Below are 17,780 nucleotides of genomic sequence, written 5' to 3' on the forward strand. Positions count from 1 at the left end.
TTTTCCGAAGGAAGAAACACCCTGGCTGAGGACAAGTCCAAAGTCAGGCCCAGATAGACCAGTCTCATGGAAGGGGTCAGAGACGACTTCTGAAGATTCACGATCCACCCAAACTCCTCCTCTCATGGTGACCCCCAAGTTTTACGTCAGTAACACAGGGGACTCGTAGAATTAGATTATCTAGGACCGATATCCCCCGCTGCCTTAACAGTGCTAGGCCTGGGGCCAACACATTTGTGAAGACCCGAGGAGAGGAGGCGAGACCAAAGGGTAACGCCACAAACTGATAGTGATCCTCTCCTACGGCAAAATGGAGAAAAACTTTGGTGAGCGGCACAGATTGGAATGTGAAGGTAGGCATCCTTGATGTCTATTGAAGCCAGGAAATCCCCCTGATGTAGGGAGGCCACCACCATGCGAATAGTTTCCATCTTGAACTTTTGAGCGCGCACAAACACATCAGTGCCTTTAGGTCCAGGTTGGTATAAAACCAGTGAAATCGTTCCACGTGTGGAACAGACACCATCACTCCTTGCTGTAGCAAGTCCTGCACTGCCCCATAGATCGCTCGCAAGTGATCCTGGGGTAGGTAGACGGACATTGGAAGGGAAAAAACTTTATCTTGTATCCGGACCGCACAACCTCCTGGACTCATTTGTCTGGGATCCGGGCCAGCCATAAGTCCGAGAAATGGCAAAGGCGCCCCCCCAGTCACAGGTGAGGGTGGTCAAAAACGAAGGGATTTCCAGTCACTACTTACCAACCAGCCAGCAACTAGCCAAATTAACCTGTCTAACAGTATGCATTAAAAACAGGGGTTTAGTTGCACACATTTGCAAATACATGCGTAAGCTGCAGGCCGCACCAAGGCACCCTTATATCTGCAGTCCCTAACTCTACCTTTAAAGAATCTCCACAATGGGAGCACATGCATTCTGATGAGATAGATGGAGGACAGGTGACTGGAGGGAGCCCACCCCTCCTTAAAGGCGCAGGGTCACACTGAACACCCAGCACAATGGCAGCGAAGGTGAGGGTGCACCTTCAGGCCTAGGGGGCCTTGTCCGCAGGCTTGGTGGAACAGACTTCCGTTTCCCAGACCAGGGATGGTTGGAACCATCCAAGGGAGCCATGAAGGGCTTTGCCTTATCGGCTGCCCCAGAGGAACGAATATACGAATATATCTGTGAGCCGAAAAGGACGGACCCCCCGCCTACCCTTAGAAGCCTGCAGGAGAAAGGTACTCTTACTCCCCGTAAGACCCTTAATAATGGCATCCAGGGTAGCCTTCTTAGAAGCCTGATTTGCAGACCAGCACTTCAGCCAGAGCATACGCCTCATGACCACTGCCGAAAACGACAGGCGACCCAACAGGGAAGCAGAGTCCGGCGTGGCACCGCAAGCAAATTGCAGCCCCTGCACCATCTGGTCCAACAGTTCCCCAAAGGCAGGAGGGACAGGGTTGCCCTCCATGTCATGGCGTAGCAGCTTCACCCATTCAGTCACCATTTGGGTGACGAGGCCTGCAGTAAAAGCAGGCCTCAGTGCAGTCCTCGCCATAGCGTACATGTTGCGGGCCACAGCCTCTGCCTTTCTATCCTCTGGGTCCTTAAAGGACGGGGAAACTTCCACCGGAATAACGGTAGCCTTGTTAAGCCTGGTTACCGGTGGATCCACCTTAGAAGGCACTGACCACTTCTTCACCAGAAACTCCTCAAAAGGGGTAGCGTCTAGTAAACCGCCTAGACACTCCAGGGGAACGTTTCAGCCGATCCCATTCTTTGGCGAGTAGGTCAGCAAAAAAAAAAAAGGTGGGGAAAGGAGAAAAACGTTTCTACCCTTGAATGCTTATGGGTTCCGAAGGCAACCTGCGCCCAAGGAGCGACGACAGCCGCATCCTCCAATTTTAGGGTTTCACGCACAGAAACAACCAGTGTGTCCACCAGCGCCTTATCCTGTGCAGCAGTAGAGGTAGAGAGCTCGTCCTCACTATCAAAGGAGGCATGGCGCGGGGTACCAGACCCGGCCGGGGTACCCACGTCTGTGGTGGCCGAGTCAGACTCAGAATCCGAGACATCAGAGGAGGCAGAGGTAGGTGGGGGTCATTTCTTTGCACCCCGCCCTCTAAAGGCCACCTCCACCCGGGACACAAAAGCTTGCAGGACCACTGAAATCGCATCGGGGGACAGTTGATATCCAGAGGGCCCTGCGGCCTCCGTGAGGGGCCCAGGTAGGGACACATGGTCTGAGAGGTCCATGTTGCACTAATAGAACCGGCCAGAAATCTTTGAGAAAATGACAGAAAACTTTTTTTTTGTTGTTTTGCCAAAAAAAAAAAAAAAAAATTCCCACAGCGCCCCCCAGGAGGTCAGGCACATGCTAAGGAAGCCTCACAGAGAGAGAGGAATATGCCCCCAGCAACTCGCTGTCCCTAGATAGCAGCACTCTGAATCAGGAAGGTCTGCACGTGTCAGCGGCGGCTCAGCAAAAGGAAGTGAGCCAGGAAACTGCCCAGGGTGAGGGGAGGGGCTCCACCCACCAAAAACGCCTCTAGGCACACCCATTGGCCTTCACAGCAAGAAATCCACCGCAAAATGGCCGAAAACGGGTGTACCAAGATGGCCGCCGTCATAGAAGCAGACGGAGGCTACAGGAAAATGGCGGGAACGCGGGACCCACAGGGGGCCCCCACGCCAGCCAATCTACACCACCCAGCTGTAGGAACACCTCACTAAGGTCTCCCACGTGGAGGGAGGGGAGGAAAGGGAAACCCAGGAGTGCAAGGGTCCGACCAACCCAGGGAGGGCACTCGCGTCCACCCCTAAATCTGCCAGGGGGGGTGGGGGATGTTTACTCACCATACCGGGAACACAGGCGGGCGCCATCTCCTGACAGGACCCCACGCCACCGAAGTGATGGGGACTGTCGGCCAAATAGGAATGCTGCGACATAAGCCTAGACCCTGTCGTGTGCTACCTGGCGAGATGTTTAACTTGCAGGGCCAGTGGGACCATGTCGCGGCCGACCCAGCGTGAAGCTACGGCATGCGCGCGCTCGCTGGCCAGACTGGGGTGACCACTGGATATAGGTATCCAGCCCGTCGCCCAGCCCAGCATAGTTGCTTGAAGATCTCAGCAAGGATACTAGGTCCTTACTCCTGACTAGGCAGATTAAAAAGGACAATCTAAGCAGGAAGGGAGGTTATACCCACAGGGACTGCCCATTGGCGTAGCCAGAAATTCTTTTCTGCCTAGTGTCCTACACCTGTAGGGGGCGGTATTACCCTACTGATATGCATCAGAGGACTGTGTCCGTCAATGAACGATAGAGAAAAATATTTAAAGTGCCCCGTCCTTCCAAGCTTGTGCGCATAATTGAGCGCATACGCAAGTCACGCCCACATATGTAAATGTGTTTTAACCACACATGTAAGGTATCCCCATGATAGTTAGAGCGAGAGCAATAATTCTAGCACAAGACCTCCTCTGGTCTTAACATCTCTCACATTATACATAATTGGGCCAACTATCGTTTGCTTTTTCATTAAAAAAAAGTTTATTTTTTCACCAAAAAAATTGCGTTTGTATGACAACTGCGCATAATATAATATTATATATCTGGCGGTTCCAAGTAGTTTTCTAGTAAAAATATTGATTTTTAAACTTGTAAAAATGTCAGAAATAGGCTTGGTCCTTAACCACTTCCCGACCACCCGCCGCCTTTTTACTGCGGCAGGGTGGCTCTCCAGCACAAACCGACGTAGACCTACGTCGGTCGCGCGCGGGTAGCTGGGGGGCGAGCACGCACCGGCGCAACCACACCACGCAATTGTCCGTTAAAGTAATGCAGTGCCGAATCGCAAAATAGGGCCTGGTCATTAAGGGAAAAAATCCTTCCGGTCTTAAAGTGGTTAATTACAACAAAAGTCAGGCCAGTGAAATACCTGAATTTTTTGAATTCCCACCACCTTTGTAGTAGATTGTGTTATGGTAAATTTCCATTCTGACCTCCAGCGTCCATTCCTGGAAAACAGTAATGTAGTAGGAGACAATTGGTTACTAAATTCTAACAAAATTACTGCTATAATATTTTTGCTTGGAACAATGTAATCAACCATAAATCTGTGATTGTAAATACACCCATCAATTTTATCTACTGAAAAAAAAAAAATGGAATTTTTGACTTACTGTTGTATTGATATCTGTACTGGACACACGAAAAGCTGTAGCAAGCGGCCATGTTGTTCAGTCATTATAGGTCAGCATTGACAGTCTTGCAGAAGTTTTACACACAGCGATATTATCCCCCCTCCCTCCTCCCTCCTCTAATTCATGGGATTCATAGGTTTTACACTTCAAAAGAGCCGTTATCTCAACCCAGAGACATCAAAAAACACCACATAGGCCTGTGTAGAGGTGTAAACCGCTAATTGAATCCTGGCATGATGTCTGTCCCTTCCGTCCCGCCTATCGTAAACCTTTGACCAAATCCATTAAGGATAACCAGAACTAATGGAGATCGTAAAAAGCAATCAGAGCCCTGCCCAATTCAAAACTTAAATACACACGCGATTCATAAACTCAGACAGGAACATGACACGTTAATAAGAAGTATACATTTGGATGACAAATGTCATACAGAACGAATTAAGGTCATACATGACTGCACTAGCACATACAGAAGAGAAAATAGATTTCAGATATTCCCTGGGTGAGACAAGTTTATCTGAGAGAGATTCCATGTTTAGTATCCCTGGATGCAAAATTCGTTGCTCAACAATAATCTATCAGTTTAAAGAATATTGGTATATATGAATTGTGGTATAAAACTGTTTAAAGAGGAGGGACCTGATATTGTCATAAAACCAGACAGCCCTTGGCCACTCAGTTTTATTGGTCAGGGGCATCTGTTAACAAAAAAGGGGATGGGATGACTAGAAAAAGAGGTCATCCCAAAAAAAGCGCCATACAGTAGAGTAACAAAATTGTTATATATTGTATAGCTTCACAAAATTGAGTCTTAAAAGAAAGACGATCGCGTACCACCTGAGTGTTGACTCTCCTCCTTTTCTTGGATTGTCACCGAGTGGCGTACCTTCGTCTGAATCCTTGCCCCTGTGGGGTTATTATTGACTTGTGCTCTATTAGTGCCCTTGTGATTCGGCTACTCATGTGTGCATGTGGATCGCTCTTTAGGTGACAGCAGTCCACCTACAATATCTGTGTTTGTCCTTTGTTTTTAATTAACCACGTGGTTCATTTTTAGGGGTGAGGTTGAAGGTGTTGTGCCTCTATTTTACAACGTTACCGTGTGTTCTGCTTTTTGTATTCAATAAAATTTATTATTTTTCAGTAGCAGTGGTTCCGTTGTTTTTTCTTTTAAGACTCAATTTTGTGAAGCTATACCCCTGTTACTCTACTGTATGGCCCTTTTTTTGGGATGACATCTCTTTTTCTAGTTATCCCATCCCCTTTTTTGAGTATGCCGTTTTGCCATTTGAGTACCGTTCACTTGTGAGAGAGTGGGTAAACTTTTTCATATCCATTCATCTCATCTTTTATTGGTTATACCTTTCCCTTTTTTTGTTTTGGCATCTGTTAACCACTCTACAACCGCTCACAGTAATACTACTGCGGCAGAGTGGTTCGTTATCGTCCAGCCACGTAGTATTAACGTGACTGGACACTCCCCCTTCTGGGCGGCGCTTGCGCGCCGCCGGAGGCTCGTTCCCGCTGTTTTCATTCACAGCGGGAGTCGGGCCAGGGGAGGAGCAGCGGCGATCGCCGCTGCTCTTACCCGATCGTCGGGGATCGAGTCTGGAGATCCGCCCGCTGTGTGTAAACACAGCGGGCGGATCTCCATAGTGACAGGGAGTGACAGATCGGACTGTTCAGCATAGCTGGACATCCGATCTGTCCATGACTCACACAGTCACCTCCCCCCCTACACGTCAGTAAGCACCAGGCATACATTAACCCCTCCCTCTCCAATAAAATTAACCCCTTCCCTGCCAGTGTCATTTTTACAGTAACAGTGCATATTTATAGCACTGATTACTGCAGTAATGTCACTGGTACCCCCAAAAGTGTCAAAAATGTCAGTCAGGGGTCCGGTCTGTCCGCCGCAATGTCGCAGTCCCGCAAAAAAAAAAAAAAAATCGCAGATCGCCGCCATTACGCGTTAAAAAAAAAAAACACCAAAAATGACAGAAATCTTTCCCTTTGTTAGTAAACGCAATAACTTTTGCGCAAACCAATCAAAATACGCTTATTGCGATTTTTTTTACCAAACATAGGTAGCAGAAAACAAATTGGCCAAAAATTTTTTAAAAAATTGGTTTTTACATCTTTTTTGGGGGGAATTTCATATAAAAAAATGTTAAAAATATTGTTATTTTTTCAAAATAAACGCTCTTTTTTTGTTTATAGCGCAAAAAGTAAAAATCGCACAGGTGATCAAATACCACCAAAAGAAAGCTCTGTTTGTGGGAAAAAAAAGGACGTAAAATTTCGTTTGGGTACGGCGTCGCACGACTGCGCAATTGTCAGTTGAAGTCGCACAGCGCCGAATCGCAAAAAGTGGCCTGGACGGAAGACAGCAAAATCCTCCGGTGGTAAAGTGGTTAACAACCCTTTGATCCCAGAGAAAAAGGGGAGACCCCTAACTAGTGGACAGTTCTTATGGTACCATCAAAGCAGGAACATCACACCCAGGACATGGATAGTATTCTTCTTCCTCAATTCTACCTTATTTTTCTATTGCTGACTTATGTCTCTTCCTTTGAAACTACTTTTTTTCTGTAAATATTTTATTTGCCCCAACTTTGACCTTTCATTATTAAAACCTTACTTTGAAAAGTGTTATCCTTGTCTCCAAGCTCTATGCAGGCTAACAAAGAACCTGCATTTTGAAGAGTGCTACTGTATAGGATAAATCCTATGAACATACCTGTCTGTGGTGACAGTGTGTGTTACAGACGATTATCCTAAAATCATAATTGGTATCTCTAGAATTACGAGCTTCCTCCCGCTCTGACAAAACGGAAGTGGTGGCATTGAAAGGGTTAATTACTTAATTAGCCCAGTGACAATTGCCATCAGCCTGCTAGCACCTAGATTGTTGTCCCCTGAGCTGGAAAAGCTTTGTGCAGGGTGCAGCTGAGTGGCATTGTTAGTTAAGTGACAGCGTGGTGTGAGGTTGTTGACCGGTCCTTTATCACAAGTTAGTGAGGGCAGGGATCCAATACCTGCATCCGTCACAACCATAAAATTCATTTATCTGATGTTTCATCCTCTGAATCAGAGAAATTAATTTCTCAGATTCAGAGACATCTCTGAAGACGTCAAACTTAGTGATGAAACACATTAGTGTAACGCTCCTGTGACGTCACAATGTGCAAGTGGAACGCAAGCCGGTCTCACCGCTCTCCACTCCGATTGTGTACGGTCACTGAAGTTACCCTTTACATCGTTTTTAATCTGTATTTTCTCATTGATGGGAAATAAATATTACCTTTACATACTACACCATTTGAAGTTTTTCTCTTTACTCTGGCCTCTATCTGATGTGAGGAGTGGAAAAGGAGGTACCTGCCACTATCCAAGGATCGGAGTGTCATTGAGGGTACCTACCCTGGCCTTGGGGACAATCAAGCCTTAGTGGTCTTAATGCTATATGGCATATGAGACATACACCATCTGGTAAGTTACCCATTTTTATCCATACCACAGTGGAGAGGAATCTATGCCATCCATATACCATAAGGCGGATTGGAAAGATTTACACTGAGCGCCTGCACTTTGAACCGCATTGGATGAGCGTCTTTGCACTAGGAATTTTTTTACTTTGAACTGTATCACTACATTCACTTTTGTTTATTTATTTATGGACTTGAATTAACACTATTGAGACACCTGCACCTATTCATCATTTACCTTATGCACCCATATTAAAAGTTTATCTACTTTCACTTTATTATATACACCTTATTAATTGTTTATTTATTGCAGAATTGCAGGGAGTAAATTGATGTATAATGTATTTAATTTATTTTGATGCAAAATAGCACAGAGTACCTGTATAATTTATCCTGCAAATTTGAACGGAGTATTTGATTCACTTTTATCTTTTATCGCAGTTGTGCACTGTTATTTTTTTCTACTTAGATCAGATATTGCCATTAAATAGGCAGCAAAATGAAGGAGTTTGCATGGTAGAGTGATAACACTTCTGCAAGCAAGTGGCTTTCTCCAAGTAAGAAGCTACAGCAGATTTATAAACTCATTTGCTCAAGAAAACTGCATACAGTGAGATCATGCCAAACAGTGTAAAATGGGTTTATAAAAAATGGGACTTGTATACACCTTACATGGCTATAGCATATACATCCGAAAGAAAAAAAAAAAAAAACCACGATTACTTACCAGAAGTTTTTAGCTTGAAACTGATGACTCTCTATACATACAATTATTGTTTGCTGTCCATCAATTGTTTTGCCGTATACCTAAGTTAACAAAGTGTAACTGATATGAAACAAGTTATATTGCAACTTACAACAGGGCTATAGGGTCAATTCACTAAGAGGTAAGTAACGGCCAAAAAAATGTGGTAAATCAGTTTGCAATTCACTATAAAATTTGCATTGAAAACTGAATTACCCCCCCCCCCCCCCCCAATCCATACCAGACCCTTAGCCGAGCATGCAGCCCAGCGGATCAGGAAGAATACCAGGTCATATGGCTCTCAACATGAGTGCTTTGGAGCATGTTGGTGGGTAAAGGGGCCTCATCCCCACAACCCTGTCTGGTGGTTGTGGGGGTCTGCGGGCAGGGAGCTTATGGAAATCTGGAAGCCCCTTTCAACAAGGGTGCCCCCAGATCCCCCCCCCCCCCACCTCCTATGAATTGTACCCCTACCCATTCACCCAAAAATAAGTGGAAAAAAGAAAGAGAAACAGAGTGGCATAGTATGGCTCGATTGAGCATCCCCATCCCCACACGCTGTTTGTCAAATACTACCAGCAAAACCCTGGTGGTAAATAATCGCATGTATTTTTACTCTGGTCAGTTTGTGAACTGGAGCTTTTTGAACAATATTTACCAGCACATTTTTATTTTGTGGTAAATACCTCAATCTTTTTTTTTTTTTTTTTTGGACTTAAATTTACCACATGCAATCATTTATGCAAATGAGCGATGTGATTGTGTTATAGCATGCAGTAAGCGTTAGTGAATTGACTCCTATATGACTAAAAACTATTTTAATCCAATTTTCACAAAATTAAGAGATCCTGTAAAAGCAAATATTTATACTTACAGTACTAACTCCATTAGGATAATGATCTTTCACATAGGATCTCACTGCAGTGTCCACAACATTCCTCCAGGATTCTATGGCATTTTCTCCCTCATGGGGCCTGGGATCACTGGCTTCCTTTCTTAAGTGATCAAATCTGAATGAAATCTTGTTCTTTGGATCTAAAAACCTCCCATTACCAAGGTCTCCATGCTCAGTTATTAATACCTAGGAAGAAAAAAAATATATATAGTTTGTACTCACAATATAAATACTTTTACACACAAAGTCATCTACTGGGTTATACTGACACCTACAGGAAGAATTGACAACAGCAAACAAAGAAATATATGTCAGCTCAGGATAACCCCTCCCCATGACCAGCACACCTTCGCTTTGAAGCAAGCAGTAGCAAGAGCATAATTATATGCCCAGAAGAGAGGGACCGGTGTCCCTAAATGTAGTCCCAAGTACAAAATCCCAATATTTTCTTATCCACTCGGAGACAGAGGAAGTCTTAATATATGAACATCCAAAAGCAGCCCAACTGAGGTGTGAGCAAACAGCCAACAACCTCTAACAAGCCCATGTGAACTAGAACTGGGGACTGCCCGCAGCTTTAGAGCCACCTGAAAGTCCAACACCTGAATCTGGTGAATCAAACCCCCCCCCCCCCCCCCACCTGACAAGGAGACCCGACAAGAGCAGAAGAAAGAGATGGAGAACCAAGCCTAACGCACAACTAGTAAGAAAATGAGCACAAGCTAAAGAAGATAGTTCCAACATAAAGAGCACCAAACCACCAACCAGGCACGAGGCTGGACAACTGGATTCTACCAGAAGGGAGGAAAAAAAAAAATATTCTCCACAGGGATAAATCCACAATCTGAATAGGGTTCAGGAGAGGAGGAAAACTGCCTTGTAACAAAGTGGTACTGGACAGAGGAAAATAGGAACTATGGGGTTATTTGACTAAAGGCAAATCCACTGCACTACAAGTGCACTTCGAAGTGCAGTCGATGTAGATCTGAAGGGAAGCTCTGAAATGAGGGAAAGCTCTGCTGCTTTCTATCATCCAATCATGTGTAAGCAAAAATGCCATTTTCCTTGCACGTCCCCCTCAGATTTACAGCGATTGCACTTACAAGTGCACAGTGGATTTGCCTTTAGTAAATAAACCCCAATGTCCTGGAAAAATGGAGACAAAACAGGTATAAGGAGGAAGGTATTACGCCTCCACTCCCTGAACCCATGAGGGTCATAGCAGTGGGAACATCAAGGAAGACTGCCAGAACAGACCTTACTAAGGTGAGGCAGAGAATCCTGTTAACAACTTAGGTCAATAGAACCTTTGGCGTGCAAAAATGACCAATGATTATGGGACATGGGGAGCACCCTAGCGAGGTTAGGCAGGGAAAAAAAAGTTATACTCTCTAACCATAAGCCAGTGAGAATGACTGCAACCCCAACAAAGCTCAGGCCCAAGCTCAACACACTCATGAGCAAGGAGATAGCCCCTCTGGGGAGAACCCTAAAGGCATTCTGCTGAAAATTTTGTTCATTCTGAAATCTCAAAGATTTAGAAGGCCAGGGATGCTCCCAAGTCCCACCATGCATTAGGATTTGTTACACAAGGGGACAGGAGTCCTGTCAGGGTGGCAAAGAATACAGGCAAGAGGGCCAGAAAAGCCTTCTTTTTGAGCCTGCAAATCAATTATGGTAGAATGGCCTAATCCTAAGCGGACAAGTTCCATGGAGTCATCAGTTTATCTCTGTTGCAATCAGAGGAAAACTGCAGCAGGAAACTAGCTTGCTCAGAATGCAGACAACCCAGGGTGTCATGAGGTCCTCTTCAGACAGACATACTCCACGTGTATCGAAGAATCTTTGGAAGACTAAATGACCAGGTCAGGAACTAAATAAAAAATAGCAAAAAAGTAGCTGCGTCTGATGATGTCCTGCGATGAAACGCGTAGGATCGCACACGTACGGCATGTCACTTCCGCCAGGTACAACGCATGCTGGTTTTACACACATTTGGAGACACAGAGCAGGCACGGCTCGCAGTATACTGACAGCAGATAATTCTCATGCCAGAGGAGGCCATGTGACCATGTAACGATGCGAGTGCACACCTTGATTTTAATATGGGAATTTTATACAATGCTCAAAACAAATAAAAAAGGAGCACTTTTTTATTAGTATCGCTATTTTTTATTGATTGTGGCAACACAAGTTATAACAGCAGCTTTCCTATTTGTGGATTTGTCATCATTGTGGGCAGGCACTTAATTGAGGTAGCGCAGCTTACACAAATATTACATTTGAAGGCCAGGAACTACCTGATCCTCCAAGGCCGATAAATTAGTCTACTCAGGGGAACTAACAGCAGAGCAAGGGGCTGATGTACACCAAAAAAGAAAATGGATGAAGTGAAGCACCTGGAAAATGAAGGTTCCTTGACACTCGATACTCCCACAAAAACAGAGATGAAACTCCTTGACCAATTTCAAGGGGCATGCGGACAAGTAAAACAGTTCTGCTTTATTGGTTCCGTTTTTTTAATCTTATAAAGCCCTTACAAAACATTTCCAGGAAATGCCTTGTAGGCATGGCATTAAGTATAGACAGTTAAATTATAATCTTATTTGATTGGATGCATCTATGTGCATATAACTTTCTTCCAGGATATGACCGTCTTCTGTCTTAGGTGTGTCTCTCACTGGAGGCGCCATCTTGGAAATCATCTGTTTTTCTTATTGCTTCGATTTATCGGAGAAAAGTGATCTGGCAATTATGTTTGAGCAAGGAAAGTATTTCATATAAGCAAATAGTATAATAGCACAATAGCTTAAAATACCATAAATGGGTATAAACGGTTTATAAGCTTGTATACAATACTGTTGAAATAGGCATTTTACTAAACCATCAATTACATCCACTACAGTGTCATGGGCCCTTTTACTGCACCAGACTAGTAAATATTGTATACAGGCAATAGACAAGTTCCAACTCCTGGCTAAACCATTGCCAGCTGAATCTTGCAGGCATTTAGCGCAATCAGAAAACTGTTAGTCATGTGGTGACTGGGTCCCATACAATGGTATTCCATGAAAAGACCCTCAGAGGGGGAAAAAAAAAAAAAAAAACACACTGGAGCCCCAATTACTTACTACTCTAGATCCAATATAGGAGTGCATTATGTCAATGTCAACTTCACTGCCTTGTGTTATTTTACAAAAGATCTACGGTAAAGAAGAAAAAAAAAAAAAAGCAAGCAGATCAGAGGATCTCTCTGGATTGGGCAGGAGATAGTGATTCTGTACCACTGAATACCTTGCATGTCCCTGGCGAGGTAAGCAATTGCACAGGCGAAGAGGAGGGGAGTGGGCTTCTGAGGCGGAACTAAATTAGAATAAGAAACATCAGAATTAAGGGTGCCCTTGGGGGGCAGAATTAGGTCTTTCTAATATGCGCAGTGACACAAGGAGGGTTAGCAGTTGAAATTAAATGAAAATGTGCTATGGAGAACTCAGGAGGGGTTAGGAAGGGCTTGACACCCAAGGCAACGTCAAAGGAAATGACGCACGTCAGGATCGCTGTAAAAAGTGGTCCCAACACCCAGGCAGCAGCACCAGTGCTGAGGGAACAACCAGAATAGAGTGGAAGAAAAAAGGAAAAAAAAAAACGTGTACACATCAGGAGGCATAACATAAGGCAAGTCTACGCAGTAGCATTAAGTGTGTGTGTGTGTGTGTGTGTGTGTGTGTGTGTGTGTGTCTAGCTTTAGTGCCATTTTTAATCTCCATGTTTGTAAAGGGTCAGTGATTCAAATTACTATTAGTAAAAGGATCATACGCATCTTAGTGCAGACTTCTGGGAAAATTTGTATCACACAAGTGGGAAATGACATATCCTGGGGGGGGTGTTCTGTACACCACCTGGGTACAGAACGCCTCCAGGTTGTCATATTGCATTGAATTTTACAGAAAATTTCAGTGCTGCAGATTAAAAAGGAAATGTAATTTGTAAAAAAAAACATTAAATTACAATATGACTTGTGTAGCAACCAGTATTTTTGGGAGAGCTCAGCAATCCCTGCTCCAATGTTAAACCATTTGATCCCCCTCCTTCCTGACCAGGCCATTTTTTGCGATAAGGCACTGCGGTAATTTAACTGACAATTGTGTGGTTGTGCCATGCTGTACCCAAACAACATTTATGTCCTTTTCTCCCACAAATGAAGCTCTTTTGGTGGCACTAATACAGTGATCAGTGCTAAAACTGGATTTTTGACTTACCGTAAAATCCTTTTCTCTGAAGTTCATTGACAGAAGCAGCTCCATATCTTGACCATTGGGTTATGCTGCCCCCTACAGGAGTAGGATACTAGACAGGAAAAAGCTTTACCACGCCTATGGGGCAGTCCCTGCAGGCATAACACCACACACTCTGCTATAGCCCTCACAACCCCATTTCACTCATAATTAGAGGGTGGGTGCTGCATCTGTCAATGAACTTCAGAGCAAAGGATTTTACGGTAAGTCAAAAATCCTGTTTTCTCTATCGTTCTTTGACAGACACAGCTCCATGGGGATGTCCCAAAGCAGTATTTGCATGAGGGGTGGAAAAAACAAACGCAAAAAAGAACGTAATTTCCCAAGGCTAAACTTGGCCAACCAGCGAACATGGAGCTTAACCAGGAACAACTGGAGCTCACCCAGAAAAAACACACACCCTCAAAAGAGAAAAAAAAATGTCTTTTAGATAGCAGCCTGCAAAACCTTGTGGCCAAAAGAGGCATTCGAAGATGCCAACACATCTACTTTGTAGAATTTTGTGAACGTGTGCACTGATGACCAAGTTGCTGCCCTGCAAACTTGCATCACTGACGCCGGATGGCGAAAAGCTCAAGAGGCACTCAGCGCGCTAGTGGAGAGGAGGAACCTGACCCTTCTTCGAATAAGCCTGAACTACCATCTGTCTGATCCATCTAGATATGGTCGCAGCAGACGCAGCCAATCCTTTCCGAGATCCTTCGGTAAAGACAAATATAGCATCCGATTTTCTGAATGACTTAGTAGCCGCCAGGTAAACTAATTGCTCGCACCACATTCAAAAGAACGCAATGCAATTTCCTTGGAATGCTTGGGTTTAGGACAAAGTGAAGGTAGCACAATATCTTCATTCAAATGAAAATCTGAAACCCCCTAGGAAGAAAAGACTGATTAGGTCGGACTACCACTATCTCTGTGGAGCACCAGATAAGGTGAGCGGCAGGACAACGCCGCCAACTTAGATACTCTGCGGGCAGAAGTAATAGCTACCAAAAAGGAAAACCTTCTGAGAATGTATTTTAGAGGAATCTCCCTAATGTTCTCAAACAGAGGTTTTTGAAGAACAGATAGTACCAAATTCAGATCCCACAGAGGTAGCTGGGATCGCCTCGGGGGAGCCATGTGGCGAACCCCCTGAATAAAACTTGGAATCAAGGCATGGTAGCTATAGGGCGTTGGAAAAACACAGCCAGAGCCAACACTTGGCCTTTGATAGTGCCAAAGGCCAACCACTGTTCAACACCTTTTTGAAGAAGAGACAAAACCCTAGCCATCAAGAACAAGCGAGGGTGCACCTTCAAAGAGTCACACCATGAAATGTACGATTTTCAAGTACGATGATAAAATCTTCCTGAAAGTAGACTTCCTGGCATTCAGTAGCGTAGGAACCACTGAATCAGAAAGAACTCTATTCTTCAATATCTAGCTTTCAACAGCCACGCTGTTAAAGCCAGCGACTGTAAAGCAGGATGGAAGATCGGTCCTTGAGACAGCAGCTCCTCTCTGAAAGGAAGCCTCCAGGAAACATCGGCGTCCAACCTTATCAGGTCTGCGTACCAAGACCGGCGAGTCTGGGGCCACCAGAATGACCGAAATCCCTTCCACTTCTATCCTGCGAAGAAGCCTCTGTAGAAGTTTTAGCAGAGGAAATGCATAAATCAGGCGATACAGACTTCAAAGAGCCACCAGTGCGTCTGTGGTGTTGGCCAGATGATCCCGAGACCTGGCTATGAACCTCTGAACCTTCTTGTCGAGAAGCAAACAGGTCGACATCGAGTGTAGGAACCACTCCCCCTGATCCAACACCCGACGACTCAGGTATTCTGTCTGCCAGTTCTCCACACCTGGGATGTGCACAGCAGGGAGGGCTGGAACAAACTTTTCGGCCCAATCCAGGATCTTGGCCACCTCCTGGGCCACCAAAACACTTTTTTGTGCCCCCTTGATGACTGATATAAGCCACTGCCGTGGCATTGTCCGGTTGAATCCGGACTGGACAATCTTGCAGACAAATTGTCCAGTGTCTCAGGCAAAGCTTTATCGCTCCGAGCTCCAAAATATTTAATCGGACGTTTGGACTCTTCTGCCGTCCATGACCCCTGGGCACAGAGCTTCGCCAGTACTCCTCCCCAGCCTGACAGGCTAGCGTCCATGGCTGCCTACGTCCAATACAACGGAAGGAAGGACTTGCCCTGACGTAGTGCTAACGAGCGAAGCCACCATAGAAGAGCAGTTTTTGTGTTGTGACTCAACCGAATCAAACTGTCCAAGGACTTTGGATCTTTGTTCCATTGGACGAGAATCTCCCTTTGTAAGGGTCTCGTGTGGAACTGAGAGCAAACAGAACCGCCTCGAAGGTTGACACCATCAGACCCAAATCCCGCATGCAAGTCCGCAGAGAGGACCAATTGTTTGCCAACAGCAAACCGATCTCCCCCTGCAACTTTTGCAGCTTGTCTGGAGGAAGAAAGAGCCTTGCCAAAGTGGAATCCAGAGTCAGGCCCAGATAATCCAGTCTTAATGCAGGTATCAGAGATGTTTTTTTTAAATTGAGGTGTCCAACCGAACTCTTGCAGAGTCCGTACCGTGATCGTCAAGTCGCCCAAAAGGACTGAATGAGAGTCCGCCCTCAATAGGAGATCGTCCAGGTATCCCAGTACCGAAATCCCCCGATGGTGGAGTAATGCTAACACCGGAGCCAGCACCTTGGTAAAGACTCTGGGGGCAGAGGCGAGACCAAAGGGTAACCCCACAATTGATAACGCTCCTCTCCTACAGCGAAGTGAAGAAAACGCTGATTTCCAGCGTAGATAGGATGTGTAGATATGCGTCCTTGATATCTATAGAGGCCAAAAAATCCCCTTGGTGTAGAGACGCCACTACTGTTCGAATGGATTCCATGCAAAACTTCTGTACCCGCACAAAGAGGTTCAGAGCCTTGAGGTCCAGAATTGAACGTACTCTGCCTTCTTTTCTGGGCACAGTAAACCGGTTTGAATAAAATCCCTGAAAGCTTTCGAGAGTGAACCGTCACAATCACCCCTTGCAACAGCAGGTCTTCTACCGCCTCTCCTAGGTCCCCTTAACCGGTCTGGAGATAGATTGGCGTAGATTAGACGGGAAGAACCTGTCTGACGATCGAGACCGGAATTCGATCTTGTAACTCGAACGGATCAGTTTGTGGACCCATTTTTCCTGAATAAAGCAAGTCCATGGTTCTGGAAAGAATCAAAGACGCCTCCCCCCACCCCAGAAACAGGTGAGGGCGTCCCTTTATGCAGAGGAGGATTTGTCCGCAGATCCAGACTGGCCTGTTTTTGGCTTACCTGACCATGTCTTCTTGGAACCCCCAGAAGACCGGAATGGTTTTGCTCCTTTCTCCTGCGACCCAGATGTACGAAAGGGCCGCTTATGAGCAGTGAAAGAGGGCCCCCATCTAGTACATGGCGCCTTGCTGCTAGATGACTGTGGAAGAAGAAGAGTACTCTTCCCACCCAGAAGGTCTTTTATCAGCTCATCCAGGGAGGATCCAAACAACCTGTCCACCGTAAAGGGAAGGTCAGAAAGAGCCTTTTTTGAGGCCTGGTCCGAAGAACAGCTCTTTAACTACACCATGTGTCTAATCACAATCCCCACCGCAAAGATCTGGCCACCAGGGGAGCCGCATGCAGTGACGCATCACAAATATACAGCAGGGCTTGACCCATCTGGTCCAAGATCGTGGACTACAAGAAAATGGCCACCTAATGCATTCCAATGGGGAACTATCAAAACATGGCAGCCATGCATTGTAACGGAAAAAACTTTTTACATTAAGGCATAGCAGAAGTCTACAGCAAAATGGCGGCCCCCAAGGCGCTCCATGCAGTCTCCAGGACCCCCAGGGGGGTTAAACAAGAGGCATCGGAGGGTGCCCCGAAGGTGACCCCACCAGGACAGACGCCCCCCTGCAGAACCGCTTCAGCAGCCACAATATAATTGCCCCCCATGAGGTAGGAACCTGCTAAGGGGGGGCCACGTCCACCCCGAGACCGCCAGAGAGTTGGGGGGACACTTACCATACCATGGTATCAGGTGGGCGCCACTCAGGTGGGCTGGATTAAGACAGAGATCCCTGTTCATGCTTAGCAGGAACACAAGATCTTCATC

At 45.6% G+C, this 17,780-nt stretch overlaps 1 protein-coding gene across 1 annotated transcript in view; it reads right to left on the reverse strand.

Moving 5' to 3' along the window:
• Positions 1 to 17,780, reverse strand: part of LOC309553844 (F-actin-capping protein subunit alpha-2-like) — an 88,749-nt gene that overhangs the window by 39,500 nt on the left and 31,469 nt on the right. Inside the window, exons 5-7 of the mRNA XM_082255310.1 lie at positions 9,316 to 9,522; positions 8,424 to 8,503; positions 3,944 to 4,022 (exon numbers count right to left, since the gene is read on the reverse strand). Of these exons, the coding sequence (XP_082111436.1) occupies positions 3,944 to 4,022; positions 8,424 to 8,503; positions 9,316 to 9,522 (366 nt within the window). The remainder of the gene's footprint in view (positions 1 to 3,943; positions 4,023 to 8,423; positions 8,504 to 9,315; positions 9,523 to 17,780) is intronic.

The sequence above is a fragment of the Pelophylax lessonae genome (genome assembly GCF_965119305.1).
Source record: "Pelophylax lessonae genome assembly, chromosome: 4".
In the NCBI taxonomy this organism is placed as follows: Eukaryota; Metazoa; Chordata; class Amphibia; order Anura; family Ranidae; genus Pelophylax; species Pelophylax lessonae.